General features: G+C 46.7%; 1 protein-coding gene across 2 annotated transcripts in view; it reads left to right on the forward strand.

Annotated features, from left to right (window-relative positions):
- Positions 1-3132: 3132 nt before the first annotated feature.
- The window catches only part of LOC134945669 (E3 ubiquitin/ISG15 ligase TRIM25-like), a 201522-nt gene continuing 185852 nt past the window's right edge, over positions 3133-18802 (forward strand). Inside the window, exon 1 of one of the 2 annotated variants that reach the window (XM_063935110.1) lies at positions 3133-4078. In XM_063935110.1, coding sequence (XP_063791180.1) covers positions 3140-4078 — 939 coding nt within the window. In that variant the 5' untranslated portion in view covers positions 3133-3139. Of the gene's footprint in view, positions 5985-18802 lie in introns of those variants that run through there. The other variant, XM_063935109.1, reaches the window with a different exon arrangement.

Raw genomic sequence — 18802 nt, forward strand, 5'->3', positions numbered from 1 at the left:
GTGTCTTACCCCCACAGTGTTTGTTCCCAGCCTGTAAGTCATATATGTACAAAGTTTGTTGTAAATAGGTCCAGGCATTCGAGAGTTATGCTTTCTCCTGAAATATTCTGTGCTGCTGGGCCACCCATAGGGGTGCTAGGGGTGTATTACCCTCACAGTGTTTGTTCCCAGCTTGTAAGTCATATGTGTACCAAGTTTGGTGTAAATTGCTCCAGCCCTTCCACAGTTATGCTGTCTGCTGAAATACTCTGTGCTGCTGTCCCACCCCTAGCAGTGGCGTGCGGTGAGGTCATTGGCTGGTGAGGCACTGCAGCCATAATGATCCGCAAAGTCCGGCGATGAACCTTACCACCACTTGTGATGTCATGGAAGTAGGCTGACAGTGCCTGCCTACTTCTATTTTTTTATTTAAACATTTATTTATTTTTTACAAATATGTGTTTTAGGTAGCCCTTGAGTTGAAATAGTTGGAATATTTGGGATCAGAGTTAGGTACCCCTTTTTATACCTTACAGGAGACAGTACCCCAATTTACGCGTCACGTTTTTACACCTTACGGCAGACAGCGTCCCCGTTTTTTACACATTACGGCAGACAACATCCCGTTTTTACACCTTACGGCAGACAGCGTCCCCATTTTTTATACATTACGGCGGACAGTGTCCCCGTTTTTTACACATTACGGCAGACAACGTCCCGTTTTTACACATTACAGCAGACAACGTCCCGTTTTTACACATTACGGCAGACAACGTCCCGTTTTTACACATTACAGGAGACAGTCCCCCTTTTTTACACATTACGGCAGACAACGTCCCCTTTTTACACATTACGGCAGACAATGTCACCTTTTTTTACACATTACGGCAGACAACGTCCCGTTTTTACACCTTACGGCAGACAGCGTCCCCGTTTTTTACACATTACGGCAGACAGTGTCCCCATTTTTTACACATTACAGCAGACAGCGTCCCTATTTTTTACACATTACGGCAGACAGCGTCCCCGTTTTTTACACATTACGGCAGACAGCGTCCCGTTTTTACACATTACGGCAGACAGCGTCCCCGTTTTTTACACATTACGGCAGACAGCATCCCCGTTTTTTACACATTACGGCAGACAGCGTCCCCATTTTTTACACATTACGGCAGACAACGTCCCGTTTTTACACATTACGGCAGACAGCGTCCCGTTTTTTACACATTACGGCAGACAGTGTCCCCATTTTTTACACATTACGGCAGACAGCGTCCTTGTTTTTTACACATTACGGCAGACAGCGTCCCCGTTTTTTACACATTACGGCAGACAGTGTCCCCATTTTTACACATTACGGCAGACAGCGTCCCTGTTTTTTACACATTACGGCAGAAGTCCCCTTTTTTATTTTTCTTACACAATACAGTGAGAGAGTGAGAGTGAGTGAGAGTGAGAGTGAGTGAGTGAGAGTGAGACAGTGAGAGTGAGTGAGTGAGTGAGAGTGTGTTACTCACCTTGGGGGGGGGCCACGATCCACCATCCACAGGACAGATGCTCCGGAGCCCCTTAGAGCAGAAGATAGCCGGCGGCAGCAGGAAGCTGCTCTCTGGGGCTGAGAAGGGACGGCGGCGGCGGGACTCTCGGACGACGGCGGCGGAGGGACAAGGAGAAGGCGCACCTCGCTCACACCCCTTGCAGTGCCGGGACAGAGACTTGCGCTCCGGGACAGCTCCCCTCCCGCTCTGCTGATTCCGGGCTGACGGGCTGCCAGCAGCTTCTTGCTCCACCGCTGCCGCTGCTGATCGCTCTTACAGGGGCGTGCTATGGGTTGAAAGCACACCCCTGTCACTCCCCTGTCGAAGCGGCACTTCCACTAAGTGCCGCTTCAGCTGCATTTTCTAATGGGCTTTTACTGTCCAATTCTTGGTCCCGCCTCCCCGCTTCCTTCCCTTTACACTGACAGCGGGAGGCACCGACAGCGGTGCCTCCTAAACTCATTTATAAAGAATATGTAGACCCCAAGATCATTAAAATAATATAAAGCCTAATGCATATACTTATGACACAGAATCTGTGTCATAAGTATTTCTTTTATATTATTTTAATGATTATGACAGGGGAGGCACTGCCTCCCCTGCCTCCCCTGACTGCACGTCCCTGACCCCTTGGGGTGCTAGGAGTGTCTGACCCCCATAGTGTTTATTCCCAAAGTGTAAGACATATGTGTACCAATTTTTGAGTACATTGCTCTAGCAATTCCGGAGTTATGGTGTCTCCTGATATACTCTGTGCTGCTGTCTCCTCCCCTAGGGGTGCTAGGGATTTCTAATTTTTTTAGTTGCCTCCACCTAGTTTTAATATGCTCGTATGTTAAATTTCACGATCTTCGCTTGTAAACTGTGGATTTGTATAGAAAGACAGAAGGACAAATTTTCACTTTTATACTGTATAGTCATACTTGCCTACTCTCCCGGAATGGCCGGGAGGCTCCCAAAAATCGAGTGACCCTCCCGGCCCCCCGGAAGAGCAGGCAAGTCTCCTGATTTCAGGGGTCCCCCTTGCCCGTCCTCCCACTTAGTGTGTAAAGTGGGCGGTCCGGACCGTTGATAACGCGATTCTTGCTGAATCTCGTCATCATAGCCACGCCCCTGCAGTGTAATTCCGGTGATCGCAGCATTACAGAGTGTTGGCGTGGCTTAAAGGATGTGCCACTGTACCCCGCCCCATCCTGCCCCCATTACGCCTCCGGTCCACCCCCTCCTCACGTCACAGTCCTCCCCTGCTCCCCTGCTGAACCGACCTGGCTGCTCTCTCCCACAGAGAGCAGCCAGAATGTCGGTAAGTATGTGAACAGTTGATTTAGCAAAATGTTTTAATTACAGAATATAACAAGAGAAATAACTAATTTCAATTTTAAATCCCTATAAATGTACAGAAGTAATAATTTTTGTCTTATTAAATGACCTTTATTGTTTTCTATATAAGTACATTTCCTGCATGATGTCCCTTTATGTATTATCTGTGTCTCTTAGTGTAACTGAGCCTGTAGCTATAATGTGAGTGACAGCTCAGCCTCGCCCTGTGTGCAGAATGTGACCCCCCCTTGGTGTCTGAGTGTCAGAGACTTTCACTTTCATTTCTCTCTCCTGCTGCAGCGATGGCGTCTGCTGATCTGAGACAGGAGCTGGTCTGTTCCATCTGCCTGAGCATTTATACAGATCCTGTAACCCTGAGATGTGGCCACAACTTCTGCCGGGTCTGTATTGATCGTGTGCTGGATACACAGGAGGAGGCTGGAGCTTATACCTGTCCTGACTGCAGAGCAGAGTGTCAGGAACGTCCTGCACTGCAGAGGAACATAACGCTGTGTAACATAGTGGGGAGTTTCCTGTCTACTCACCCAGATCAGGAGGAGACTGGGATCTTCTGCACGTACTGTGTGGACTCTCCTGTACCTGCTGCTAAATCCTGTCTGATGTGTGAGGCTTCTCTGTGTGATAAACACCTGAGAGTACACAGCAAGTCACCAGAGCACGTCTTATGTGATCCCACCACTGCCCTGGGGAACAGGAAATGCTCCGTCCATAAGGAGATCTACAAGTATTACTGCCCAGAGGACGCTGTCTGTATCTGTGTGTCCTGCAGCTTGGCTGGGAAACACTGGGGACATAAAGTGGAGATGCTGGATGAGGCCTCTGAGAAGAAGAAGGAGAAGCTGAGGAATGTTCTGCAGAAACTGACCACAAAGAAAGAGAAGACTGACAAAGGAGTCCAGAGTCTGCAGGAGCGCAGGAGAGAAGATCAGGGAAAAGCAGCTGGTGTAATAGAGACAGTCACTGCCCTGTTTAGAGACATCAGGAGACAGCTGGAGGACCTGGAGAAGAGAGTCCTGAGTGAGATCTCCAGGCAGGAACAGCGCGTTTCACTCTCAGTCTCTGATCTGATCCAGCAGCTGGAAATAAAGAAGGACGAGCTGTCCGGGAAGATGCGTCACATTGAGGAGCTGTGTAACATGTCTGATCCAGTGACTGTCTTACAGGAACCAGACACAGGGGACTTGTGTGACACTGAGGACACAGAGAGACATGATAACCAGGTCCGTGGTGCAGGAGATCTGGATGTGGGTCTCATCTCAGAGACATTACACACATTATCTGATATAGTAACAGGGATAAATACAGGGATCTATGTGCAGGAGGCTACAGACATATTACTGGATGTAACCACAGCTGGTAATAATATACAGATATCAGGTGACAGGAAAACTGCATCCTGGTCACATATAAATCAGAGTCACCCAGTAACACCAGAGAGATTTCAGTGTTATCAGGTAATAAGCAGCAGGAGATTCTCCTCAGGGCGACATTACTGGGAGGTGGATGTCAGTCAGTCAGTGGAGTGGAGGGTGGGGATATGTTACCCCAGTATAGACAGGAGAGGATTGCAGTCAGTCATTGGATATAATAACAAGTCCTGGTGTGTGTATAGGTGGTATAATAATCAGTACTCAGTGATACATGACAGTACAGAGATCCGGTTACCTGACAATATCCCCTGTGACAGAGTGAGGGTATATCTGGATTATGAGGCAGGACAGCTGTCCTTTTATTCTCTGTGTGACCCCATCAGACACTTACACACCTACACTGCCGCCCCCACTGAGCCCCTCCATGCTGCATTATGGGTAGGGAGCGGGTGTATAACTATATGTGGGGGAGTCAGGAGCTGGGAGAAATTACCATAAAGAATCTGCCCAGAGACTGGTGACATCACAGGGAAGGGTATAGGATTAGGGGAACGTTCAGACAATAGAATGATGTATTGGGTGGAGCTACAGCTGAGCCCCTCCCCCTGTGTAACCATCTGACCAGGGTGTGGGTGTGTTTCCATGTTGGTGTATCATGCTGGGTACACACTGACAGACATATCACCCACCCAGCTGTGATGTCATCACCGACATATCTAACGGCCAATTGGTCGTCAGTATACTGTATCTTACCTTATTGGCTGCTCTGTCGGTGCGATGGTGTGTCGGCAGACATGTCGCTGAGGTGTGTACCCAGCCTTAGAGACTGTCATTATAAATATATACATATACATATCTGTGGGATTTCTCCACCTCTGACTCACTGACAGCTGTGATTGGCTGCAATATCTGTCTGTCAGCCAGTCAGTGCTATGCTTGCTCTTATTGGCTGTATGGGATGATGTCTCCTCCTACTGGTAATTGTAGTCCAAAGTTATGGGCCTGATCCATGTTTATATATGTAGCCCTAGGAAAGGGTTAATCCTAAAATATATAAATATATGTGTAATTTCTGAGGTGAAGCCTAGTTAATAAATATATATATATATATATATATGGTTGTGCATGTTAAGATGCATTTATATTCAGTTACTATTGTGCAGGGACAGTTGGGGGGTCTGCCTTCAGGTTACACAGGGTGTGCTTATCCTTTTTCTTACTTTAATAATCTTCAACGGCACCAGTTCCCGCAGTCCTCTGCCACCTGATACTTATTCCAGTGTCATCTGCTGATGTAGCTATGTGTATATACCCTGTACTTGTCCTATATTGTCATGAACTGTAAGTTGCTATTTTCCTGTTTTGATTATTTATGTACTGTGTTATTAGTTGCTGCGGAACCCTTGTGGCACCATATAAAGGATAATAATAGTGAATAATAGTTATACCAGAGACACATTTATACAAATAATGTAAATCAGCGCCTTTCTTACACTTCCCGGATAGAACACTAAAAGGTGAGAGGAAGCTGTGGGGAAACACTAATTAGCGTCCCCTACGTGGGGGCTCCTGGGCTGCATGTCTAATCGGCTCTGCATCTAGGCTACGCCCTATTTACCAGTCATTGACAATTTTTATGACAGTGAAATGTTATCTGTGCTACACATTGTGAGTTGCATGCATTAATGAGCCAACATGATTATCTAATTATTATTACCAGATTCTAATCAGTCTCATATATAGCAGCCTGACGGGGTGGCATTCTGTATGCCGGCGGTCGGGCTCCCGGCGCTCAGTATACCGGCGCCGGGAGCCCGACCGCCGGCATACCGGCACTTATTTTCCCTCGTGGGGGTCCACGACCCCCATAGAGGGAGAATAAAATAGTGTGGCGTGCGTAGCGTGCCACCGTGCCCGTAGCGTGGCGAGCGCCGCGAGCCCGCAAGGGGCTCATTTGCGCTCGCCACACTGTCGGTCAGCCGGCGGTCGGGCTCACGGCGCCGGTATGCTGGGCGCCGGGAGCCCGACCGCCGGCCAGCCGTAGTGAACCCGCCTGACTATTGCACAGCCATGCAAATTAACACATGACCCATACAACCTATTTTTTGACTTTGTGTGTTTAATTGTTTAATACTTTATGCCATTAGGACAATTACAGTATTGTTCAACAAGCAAGTGTCAGAATATGTGCAACAATAATGGGGTTTTTTTTTGGGGGGAGGGGTTGCGGTTTGTCATTAATGTCCTGCCATGATTGTGTGTGCTAAAAAGGCGTTATGGGAGCATTTGTTTGGATGCTTCAAAGACATCACACTTTTCCTTGCAACAGCAAAAGTAATGTGTGTAATAATGGATACATATTGTTTCTTGTGTTGTGTCTATAAAACATGCAGAAATGAACAAGCAATCAGAAACAAATAAAACATTTTGGATGATACGAAGTTGGTGTCCCTTAAATACCATGGTACACCACACATAGGGCAAAATGTATTCAGCATGGAGAAGAGAAAAAACATGGCTTAGTGTAAAGTTAATACGTAGCAGACATTCAGATAGTAACCAGCATTTACAAAAACAATCAGCATTACCTAGTGGTTTATCACCTTCCACTTATCACTGCTTAATGACTTCAGCCTTAATACGTGTGCACCATAAAATGATGTGTACTCAAAACAGAAACACAATACACATGCTGCATTTGTATGCCACTAAGCCAGTGTATGTTTGTATGTGTTTGGAATCATACACATTCTGACGAAGTAACATGTTTGAGTTGGTTGTAAAAAATAATTATGCTACAAAGTAAAAATGAAAAAATACTGATACACATATACTTACCTTAAAAATGTAGATTTATAAGCTCTTGCCTTACCTGCTTCCCTACATTTGTACTCCAAGTATCGCCAGTTGTATCTAGCGCCTCTGCTTGCTGACTGCTTTCTTCATCCTCCTCCTCCTCATCAACATGTGGCAGATGTTGTTGCAAACACATGTTATGAAGAAAACAGCAGCAGAACACAATTCTGGTCACCTTTAATGGAGACAACAAAAGCCCACCAGACTTATCCAGACACTGAAACCTAGATTTCAGCACCCCAAAACATCTTTCTATCACATTCCGCGTGGACTTATGTGCATTATTGTAATTGGGTTCAGCAGGGGAATCAGGGCAGGACAATGGAGTCAGAAGCCAAGAGAAACAGCCATATCCCCCATCACCTGAAAGACATATATAGTAACATGTGTAAAGTACAAATACAGCAACACATAACTAACACAGTGGATTTTGGTGTAGTATACAAAGTCCTACATATATCACATCACATACCCAGCAGCCATCCATCTGGCATTTGTCCGTCCTCAAATTTATCAAAGAGGGATGACTAACTGAGGATGAAGGAGTCATGGCAGCCACCAGGGTAACCAGCAACAACACTCATGATTTTGAGTTTTGCATCACAAACCACCTGGACATTTGTAGAGTGGTCAAGATGTCTATTGGTATAAATATGCTGCCTGCCCCTAGGTGGTCTCAGTTGAATGTGTGTGCAATCTATGGCTCCCAGCACATTGGGCATGCCAGCAAGGCCATAGAAAGCTACCCTGATGTTATGCCACTGAGACTCCTGGGTAGGGAAGCAGATAGAGGCATCGATGTGGGGCTGCAAAACAGCCAACACCTGTGTGTATACTTGAGAAAAAAGGGTACTGAGATTAAATTACATAACATCATCCCTGTGTACTGACATTACTAAAAACAACTAAATAACAGATGAGGATGTTAGGAATACATCACCTGTGTTAGGATCCTGGAAAAGGAGGGCTGTGAGATACCAATGACATCCCCAGACACAGCCTGAAAGCTAACAGTAGCCATAAAGTGCAACACAGCCAGGAGTTTGTGTAGGCCTGAGACAGGGCGAGAGCGTGCTGTCTCAGGGTCTAGGTCCAGTTTGACAAGGTCATACAGACAAAAAATGTTTGAGTGATTTAGACGGAACATCTGTATGACCTTGTCATTGGCCAATGCATTTAAGTTTAAACACCCCCTAAAAAAATAAGGCCTGCACAGCCTCCGCGGAACCTGTACAACCTGCTGACCATGTTCAGTTTCCTGGCCCTGGTTTCTTCAAGGCTGATGTCTGAGTCTCAAGAATCCCACAGCACTGCACCATACAACAGCAGCCATTTCTGAGTTAGGGATGATTGAAATGGGCCTAGGGTCCTTTTATAGGCCTCCTAATTCAGGTGTGACTGATGTGGAAGTTGCCACACATGTAAACACGGCAGAAAAAAGCAGGTCTATTTTTTGCTGCTTTTTTTACAATTTGCAAAAAAATACGACTGCAATTGAGCACTCACAGACAAACATCCAAATACGAATGAATAGTAAATTACCGTGTTGTATGAACAAACAGCCGCGTTTGACCGATTGTCTATTCATTCGTATTTCTGATCTCTGCCGTGAAAACCATTACGAATAGCCCAAACACTGCCGAGATTTGAACTTGGAAAATTCCCGTATTGACACTTACGGAAAAAAAAAAAAAAAATCTGTAAAAATCGGGACTTAAGTAAATAAACCCCATGGACTCGGTGAAAGGTGGCCACAACATTAAAACATACTACAGTATGTACAATGCAGGAATGACACCATAGGTGCCCAGTTGAATTCTCAGACATCATTTGGGTTTTAACTATTTTGATTGATTTAAGAATGACAGGCAGCGTGGTAAATTTGCATAACTAAATAACTGATGTGTTTGATCCATGAAGTAGTTTCTATCTCATGAGGACTGACTCTAATTAAACACTTCATTCTCTGCCCAATACATTGAGGAGACATGTCCTAGTATGTTTTTGGAGTGTGGGAGGAAACTGAGGCACCCTGAAAGAATCCACACAAATACAGGTAGAACGTACAAACTACACACAGACTCGGGGCTGTGTGGCAGTAATAATAACCAAATGTGCTGCCCAACCATTTTATTTGAACCTTTTTAACCAAAGGGACACAAACATATCTTCAATCGTATTTCCAAATATAGTGTACTGTATTTCATCTAAATGTGTATGTTGCTCAAAACTGATGGGCTGCAGGTCTATCACTAATGGGATACCTGTTCCATAGTATTGTGTGGGGGATTATAAGCCAAATTTCACATTACGCCACACGGAATGAGCCAAAATTCATATTACGTCACACAGTATGAGCCAAAATTCACATTACACCACACGGAATGAGCCAAAATATAGGAGCAGGGAGAGTTACTGAGGGACAGAGAGAGGGCCAGGAAGGACATACAATAAGGAGAGAGAAAGGCAGCAGGTTAAGATTTCCTAAAGGGTGGTGGTGCGGAGGAGAAGGAGGAGGCTGTGGTCGGCGGCAGCACGGAGGAGGAGGCTGTTGGCTGTGGTCAGCAGCAGCGGTGGTGTGGAGGAGGAGGAGGCGGCTGTGGTCGGCAGCGACGGCTGCTGTGGTCTTCAATGTGGCTCTTGCTCCCCCGCTGCGCCCATTTCACCTATTATTCCAAATGTGTTGCGGACCGGCAGCCAATCATGAGCGCCGCACGGCCACTCCTCATTGGCTGCTGGTTTGAGAGTTCCAACTGGCGCTTGAATAGCGCTAAATTTGAAATGATAGCGGCAGCGGCGTCAGCGGAGGTCTTCGGCAGTCAGTGCTCGAAGTGCTGGTATGCCATACCGGTGTATACCGGCCCACTTCGAGCACTACCTGAGACTGTGTGTGCTGCTGTCAGGGGGTGGGAACAGAGACTCACAGAGAGGGGCACCCAGGAATGGAGACGGCTGCTGCACAGACCAATAACCAGGGCAGTTTCCAGATAACTTGTGCTGCTGTGCATATGGGGATTCTGCCTACAATCTGCTTATTTAGAACTAAGTAAAAAGTGAAGAAAGTGCCAGCAGAAAGTAGCAGCAATAGGAGGAGGGAGAGCACCTCTCAGAGAGGGGGCACCACAGCATATGCCATGAGCTGCCCAGGCTTACAACTTACAAGTATTATTCATACCCCTTTTACACCAAAATACTGGGTCTGACCCAGAATTTGGAAAACGGTTCCAAGCCGGGTCAGACCCGGGACTCCCTCCATTTACACTGCAGCAGGATCGGCACTGTTTACACTGCACCTGGGTGCAGTGTCTTGTGGGCCGGTGCTTAGACATGATGTCATCTCCAAGTGCTTTGAAACATTGCAGTCTGGTGCTCCGGATCGCCTCACCGGGGGCAAGCCTAGCAATCTGGTAGCTGATGTGCTGCCCCCAGCCTCCGGCGCTTCCAGGCACCAGCACGGCGCACGCTGTCTGCATAGACAACGTGCGCTGTGACCCCCAGTCTCCCGCCCGCCGGACACTGCGGTACGGGAGGTTTGCCATGCTGTAATCGGCTGACCTGGCTTACCCATTTAGACCGTCTCCTACCCAGGTCTTACCCGTGTCCAACCCTGCGTATAAGCCGGGTTGGATTCCTGGGAAAATGGACCCGGGGTTTAGGAGAAAGGCCCTTTTACACCGCCTGCAGTCCCGGGATTTTGCATGCTCCCATGCAAAATCCCAGGATATTTCAGGCTTCAACTGGGCAAATGAGAACCCAGAGGACTCGGACTTGCAGGAGTTTAAAGTGAAACACAGACAGCAGCAGCAGCAGCGTGAAGTAAGAGGGGAGGAGAAGGGAGATCCACAGCTCTGCTGGGTCCCGAATCCCCAGCATGAGTCCCTGCACTTACATACGTCCACATAAATCAGGTGCTGTCCTCACTCCTCAGATGTCTGTGCACACCCACACACACATATGTGCCAGTCCGGAATGACGGGGGTTGGGCCTGCACGGGCGGCGTCATGATGTGGGCGTCATGTTATTTAAATGAGAGCCACCGCGTGGTTGTGGGTATCGGTGGCTGGCATTTAAATAATATGATTTCCATTTAATGATGTTGCCGTACAGGACCGCCCCTAGCAATCCAGATTCGCGCATGCGCAGGCTGCACTTTCAGTGTGTAGAATGAAAAACCGTGAGGAACCGGAGCTTTTGCGGGGCAGCGGGAGGCTCATGTAAAAAACGGGAGCAGCGGGAGGGTAGGCAACCCTGATTTACCTATGTTACTGTGAAGTGCCCATGGGGCAATTAGAGGCTGGCTATCACTGATGCCCTAGACTAGAGGGGCAATGTGTATTATGAAGTAGTTCTAGTATGTTCTTTATAATGCATACTGTGACCTTTATATATTTTACTACAAAACTAATGTATTATTACATGAACTAGGTAAATCATCGCGCCCTACAGGCGCTCTTCACACCATCGTAAGGGGCTACGCCCCGTTAAACTCAACAGAAAAGTTAAGGTGTAGAATAGTAGATGGTGAAGTTGTGGTGGAATGGTTGTTTTGTTTGTGGGTAGATGTAGTATGAGAAAAAGGACTGTGATGGTGAATGGGGTATAGGGTCTTGTGACAGGGGCAAACGCAGCATTTTTAGGGGGGTTTCTGTGTGTATATATATATATATATATATATATACACACGCACACCCGTGTATGTATGTATGTATATATATATATATATATATATATATATATATATGTAGCATGATAGATAGAAAGCAGGATTTGACACAGCTTCTTTATTATAGTATTTGCCGGATACCCTCCACATCAATCGATTATACAGCAAGCACTTGGCGGCACTCACGGAGATGATAAAACAGGTGAGGAAAAAGGTTATTTCAACGTTTAAATGATAGTCACAAATCCTTTTAGTCACACATCCACAAAAATGTTGAAAATGTTGAAATAACCTGTCTCCTGACCTGTTTAATGTCCGTGAGTGCCGCCAACTGCCTGCTGTATATGTACAATGATATAAAAGCATTCCACTTTCCCCCTTTCCAGCACAATAGCAGCCATAAAATTATTCCTCCCCCCCTTCTTCACACCACCCCACGCCACCAATATCAGCCTTACTCCCAAGGTGGGGAGGGGGGGGGGGGGGCACTACTGCTGGCTCCTATATAGGCCAGATATACTGTTGTGTGACTAATGGTGGTGGGGACTGGGGGTGGATGGGGAGGGTGTTGTTTCAAGGATTGTGTTGGGTGATACTCCCCCCCCCACCTTCCAGCACATAAGCAGTCATCATGTTATTTAATCCCCCTCACCAATATCAGCCAAGGTGGGGAAGGGGGTGTGGGTGCACTACAGTTGGCTCCTATACTGATGGTGGTGGGTGCGGGAGGTGTATTTGTGCTGGGTGATGGTGGGGTGGCGACAGGGCTGGCGGAGAGTGGTGCGCGTGACGGAGGCGCAGGTGGCAGACAGAGCGCTGCGGGCTACGGAGGTGACAGAGGCGCAGCTGCCGCGGTAGTGAGGGAGGCTTGCGGTGTGGTGTGTGGCGCCTCTGTGAGACAGGGTGAGCGCTCTGTGCGGTCCTGTAGTCCGGTGGAAGAGAGCTGTGGGTAACGGGGCTGGTGAAGGGTGGTGGGAGCTGAATGGGAGCGAGAGTGGTAGTGACGGAGCCTGGCTGTGCTACGTGCTCGGGCTCCGTGAGTCAGTGTGTGGAGCGATGGGTGCGACGGGGGTGTGGAGGGCATTTAGCCGTGACTGTATTTGCATGGCGCAGCTGCACTGTAACAGATGGGGGGGGGGCTAGCGGCGGACTTGGTAGCGGCTGTGTATGGCGCCGTGGTGGGTAAGGTGGGTATAGTAGGTGGTGGTGGGTGTTTGCAGGGGAGGGGTGGTGAGGGGGTGTGGGTTACCTGGCAGTGTGGGTCATCAGTGCACTGCTGGCTTGTGGCAGAGAATGGTGTGTCTGCCTGGTGGTCCTTTCTGCTATGGTGTGTCATGTGGTGTGCTGACACTGAGACAGGGCAGGGTCTGTGACTCCACCCAGCGTTAGAAATGCAGCCACAGAGTCACAGGGCTAATATATAGGAGATATTGCTCACATTGATAGAAGTGGGTGATTTGTGCTATTGCGGACGTACGGTTTTTGTACACGTGTCTCGGACAAAGTACGGGACTGCGTATGCAACGTAAAGACATACACACGGTCGCGTGTTTACGCAACGTGCGTAAGGGTACGGCCGCTAAGTACAAATTACACAATAGCATCGTTTAGTTTAGGGGCGAGACAGTAGCCACTCTACATTAGCACAAATTGCTCGATTTTCAACACCTTTTTTACTGTATTGCCTCTGGTAGTAAGGCTGTTTATCTGAATGAAAGATAATTTTCTGTACAGAAAAACCAAAGTGTATTTGAGTGAGCGAGTGTGAGTGAGCAAACGTAACAGAGAACGAAGTGGACCCAGTGAATTCGGGTTCCCGTCGAGTGGTACATTAAGTGAGTGGAGACTTGGAGGCGTGAGGCAGCTGACTCATGTTAATATAGATTGAAGTACAAAGAAACAAGGTTTAGAGTTCCGCGGCCCAGGAGGTCAGCGAGGTTTAGAGTGTTCCGCGGCCCAGGGGGTCAGCAAGGTTTACCCATTTAGGTTTTGTGATAAGCTCCGGCTGACGTTTCGCAGCCTGAAAATCGATTCCAGTGGTCGTATGGCGGATAAGTAACAAGTACCTATACGCTGTGCGATTGGACCGCGTGTTCATGGGTGCAATATTTAGCGCAACGTGATAATGTTTTACGAGCTTTGCATAAAATCGCGATATTATTAGCGCTGCATATAGCATACGCAAGCGTGATTTGTGTATAATAAAGGTTTATGGAGTTTTCACTGGTCTCTCTCAGGAAATCTCCAACTGCCTATATTTACTGGAAAGGGTAAGTTATTCCTAGAAACGTCCAGTAAATAGAAGCTACACAGGGGCCCTAGGTTGGGTACATTGCCTTCGCTATCAACAGTGTATGGTAGTACTGGCCAACGTGGGCGTGAGTGGGTGAAAGCACCCGGAGAACTTTCACCATTGCCTTATATTGAGTATTTTGGTTTAATGGGGGCCAGTTGCTCAAGTAAGGGACGTTCAGCCAGGGTTTTGGTTGACATTCCACGGCCCAGGGGGTCGGTGAGGTACATAATGTGTGAGAAGCATGGTCCACACACAGAGGTTTTATGCAATGAATGGGAACGTATGACTGCGGGAGATAGGGAACCATTCCCTAAGGTAGGCAGTTTTGAACCAGAGGCATTGCAGAATTTAAGGAGTAGGATATGTCTAATAAAATCCAGAAAACAAAGGATTAGACATACAGATTGTATAAATTTATGTCAGCAAAAGGGTGATATGCAAAGAGAATTAACTCATGCAACAGGTTCCAAACCTAGCGGGAATGAGAACACAAACACACCATTGTCGACAGAGGTGGAAGGGGAACAGAAGGCTACAGTCAATGATACATCCGTAAATGATAGTAATATGAAAGAGCAATGTATTAACCCTAACTTTTGCAAAATGTATCCTGTTTTGAAGTCTCTCCAAGGTTTTAGGTCACAGGGAGATGAAGGATTCAGCCAAATAGCAGCTCTCCTCCAAGCAGTCACTTTGCAGGACACTCAGGTGGGGCCTGTCTAACCAGGTAGCGCAGTAACAATATTCCCCAATGAAAGAACTGGTGAGGTCTCAGCTATCGGTAAGTATGAGACAGTTCATTGCACAGAAACAACAACACCACACTGTAAACAGATTAGTAACGGAACGGTAGGATTACACTCTGTCTTGGAAATAGTAACTCCCAATGGGGGAACCAATAGTCAGGAAGTAGTCCTCACCAGGAATAATGCAATGTATTGCCCGTGGCCCAGAGATGAGCTGCGATCAGTCATTTCAGAATTCCCCAACCCTCGGAAGCATTTAGCCAGATGTCAAAAATTTATCAGAGATCTGGGTAATGCGTACGAACCGACAAAAACACACTGGCAGATAGTTTTGAAAGCGTGCCTACCCCCTAATATTGACACCCAAAAATTCATCACTGATTGTAGATTAGAGACGGATAGTCATATGACTGACAAACTCAATCAGTAGAACTTAGAGCAAATTAACAGACAACTAGAGTTGTATTTCCCCACAACTGGTAAGTGGAGAAGAATTTTATCCATAATGCAGAGGGAAAATGAAATGGCATCTGAATATTTCCATTGGGCCCTGCAAATAATGGATAGATACATAGGGGTATCGGATGCAGGGAACTATGAAAATTACAGAGAAGTGGCTGTCTATGTGTTGATGGACGGACTCGATCAGACAGTGAGGGACAGAGTACAAACCTCTTTGCCTGGTTGGAGAGGGGCCACAGTAGCTTGTCGTAGAGAGTGTGCGATTGAACACCATAGGAATATTGCTAGGCGTAGAAAACTGCAAGAGGAGAGACTGAAGATTGAAAGTATGCAGGCTCCTACACCAAAGTCTCATCAACCTAAACCCCAAAACCCTAGTAGTAACAAAAGACCGAGAATATGTTACATTTGTAAAAATAAAGGACATTTTGCTAGAGATTGTAAGAGTAATACAGCACTTAGCCAATATAGACCCCTAGACAGAATAAACAAGCCACAGTATTAAACACATAGACGGGATCAAGGGACATATATTAAGGAATCACGAGCCATATAGAAAAACACAGATTCGGTTAATGGGAAGAACAGAAAAAATGCAACTTTACCCTTTTGACAGAACTTACTGGGATTAGGGGGAGGCCTCTAAACTTCTGCTTCTCTCTCTAGCAGAAGTGACCTCTAAGTAACTTAACAGGAGTTTTGGTAACCGGATTAAAAAGGGTTAACAGATTTAAAAACCTCAATGTTCCACTCTCCCCTTTTTCTACTGGGATATCTTAGTGTTACAGTCCAAATGCAATTTCAACAAACGGACTCCAACGTCAGATGTCCAATTTCTTGATCTTTGATTCTCTCCTTTCTCCAAATGGGAAACCAATTTCATGTGGACCCCAAAAATAGAAAAGAAAGGAGGATATAGAGTAGTATTGTTTTTATTCAAAAAGTTACAAAAAATATATATATATAAAATGCTTCCCACAAAGAATTAAGATAGTAAAACTGAATTTCATATACAGCAATCCACCACAGACTAGGCTAGAATGCGTACCGAATTTCGTGGGGTGTTATGAAACGTCCACCCAAAACAGCATATTAATGTACCAAGGATTCCCCTCGATCTTCCCAGGTGCTGTATTAGTCTCTGGATCTGCAGTATCCAGGAGGTCAAATACCGGCTCAATGCAGTCTCCCCAATCAGATCACCAACGTCAGATCACCAACGCCTTGAAAAAGGCTCCCTAGAGAGCAGAAATGCGTTGGTGATCTGATTGGGGAGACTGCATTGACCGGTGAGGTCACTTTCGGTCAACCGCTGAGCAGAAAGTTCCCACCATTGGTTACAATGGAGCGCACAGGCGCTACATTGTAACACTGCCGTGTGCCGCCTGTCAATCAGTACAGGAGCACACAGCCGATCAGGAGGGTGCTACAACGTGGCGCTCCCTGATTGGCTGAAGAAACTCACTTAGACAGAAGTCAGAGTGTGTTTCTGGCATTCGGGGAAAGGGGACCCATGTGAAAACATGGGTCCCCTTTCAGTGCGTGGCTCGGGTCTCCGTTTTTTTTTTTTAATCAAGTACGTGGATTACAAAAGGATTATCCGAGGAGCCTGGTACCCTGGATCTGGTGAGTATAATTTATTCAACAGGTACCCCATGGATTCTACTGGACAAGAGGACCGACCTGTGTGTGAACATAAGGTAAGTATGTATGTATGTATGTATGTTTGTGTGGATGGATGTAATAAAACTTTACTTTCAAGTTGTGTGTGTATTGTCTTTTTTTGTATTTTTTTTAGTAGTAGTACTACAGGTACCAGCGGGCCCGTTTTTCCACCGCATGCTGGTACTTGTGGTTCTCCAAGTGGCTGGGGGGGGAGGACCCCTTGATTGTACTCCCCCAGGGTACCCCGGCCAGGGGTGACTAGTTGGATATTTGATGCCACGGCCGCAGGGCACTGTATAAAAGTGACCCCCGGCTGTGGCATTATCTATCCAGCTAGTGGAGCCCGTTGCTGGTTTTAAAAATACGGGGGACCCCTATGCTTTTTGTCCCCCGTATTTTTGGAACCAGGACCAGGTGCAGAGCCCGATGCTGGTTGCCTAAATATGGGGGAACCCCTGTCATTTTTTTCCCCATATTTCTGCAACCAGGATCGGCTCAAAGAGCCCGAGGCTGGTTATGCTTAGGAGAGGGGACCCACGCAATTTTTTTTACAGTTTTACAGTGCTTATTTAAAAAAAAAAAATGAACCCCAGCATGGATCACACAGATCCGAACGAGATTCATTTAGAAAAAGTCGGCAGTGTTTTGCTAATCACTGCCGTAAAAAACTAAAAAAAAACACGAATGACATCGACATCGGAACAAAAGAAAATGCAGAATACGACAACTTAGTAAATTAGTCGTAATAAATTCATGCAATTTTACACTTTCGATGTCATTTGTGATTGAACTTTGACCTTTTTCCGAAAATTACGAATGTTAGTAAATATACCCCATAGTCGACAGGTGATATCCACATATACTGGCACTCACATATGTTCCCCCTCCATGTATCATCAACTAAAAACTAAAAATGCACCCCATTTGTTGGAACAAGAAGCCGAAAAGAGCTCGGTAGTGTTTGTTGGCCCACTTACAGACCCTAAATGCGGGATGAGAAGGATTTAATGTATACTTCGCAATACCTCGAAGCTTATCTAAAACATATACGGCACAATGATACATGCCCCTCAGACATGGATTCATACATACATGCTTTTTACTTGTTATGATTCCAGCACTCCAGGTCAGAGGAGATCTTATGGCTAGGACCGGAGCACTGGAACGAATGCTGGGGAAGGGAGCAGGAAAGAACAATAGCCCCTGGCGCCCTAACTCTGTTGTCTCACCCGTGCTGTCAGAAATCCCTTGCGAGACTATGGTTTCTTGAGCCCTTGGCAGCCGCGTTTGAAGGGCGGATTATGTCTGCCCAACTCCGATGCCCCCCGGTCTTAGTGAGAGACAAAGGGAAATCCGAGACAGGATGATGACAAGAGGCCCTCTAACTAAACAACCTGGCCAGGGGCTACAAGCTAACTAAAAACCTAAAGTATGTGCGGAGAAACCGCCAGGGAAAAGGACAACCAAAATATCCACTTGTCCAATACTCCTACCCGGCACCGCCGAATACCAGAGTGGACCTGTGGAAGCGGAACCCTCCGCAAATGCTCCAAACACAAAATATAAGGGGTAAAGCGGCCGAGCCGCTACACACGGCAGAGCCGCGACTCACGAACACCACTGGATGATAACGGTGATCAGTCAGGACTCCAGAGATGAGATGATAACTCCCGAGTACAGGACTTCAGAGGACCAGAATGACCGAATACAGTAGGACTGGAAACAGACTCTCAGCAAACAAAGGCAGCATGCAGGAAGCTATTACCGGCGTCTGTGAGAAACCCTGGGAGTGTATTTAACAAGAAGTCCACCTATCATCTGCTAAAAGGCTGATTGGAGTAAATGCCGTGCAGCTGCCTTGCTGCACGGCCAGAGAGCAGGTGAAT

This window comes from Pseudophryne corroboree, chromosome 7 (genome assembly GCF_028390025.1).
Source record: "Pseudophryne corroboree isolate aPseCor3 chromosome 7, aPseCor3.hap2, whole genome shotgun sequence".
In the NCBI taxonomy this organism is placed as follows: Eukaryota; Metazoa; Chordata; class Amphibia; order Anura; family Myobatrachidae; genus Pseudophryne; species Pseudophryne corroboree.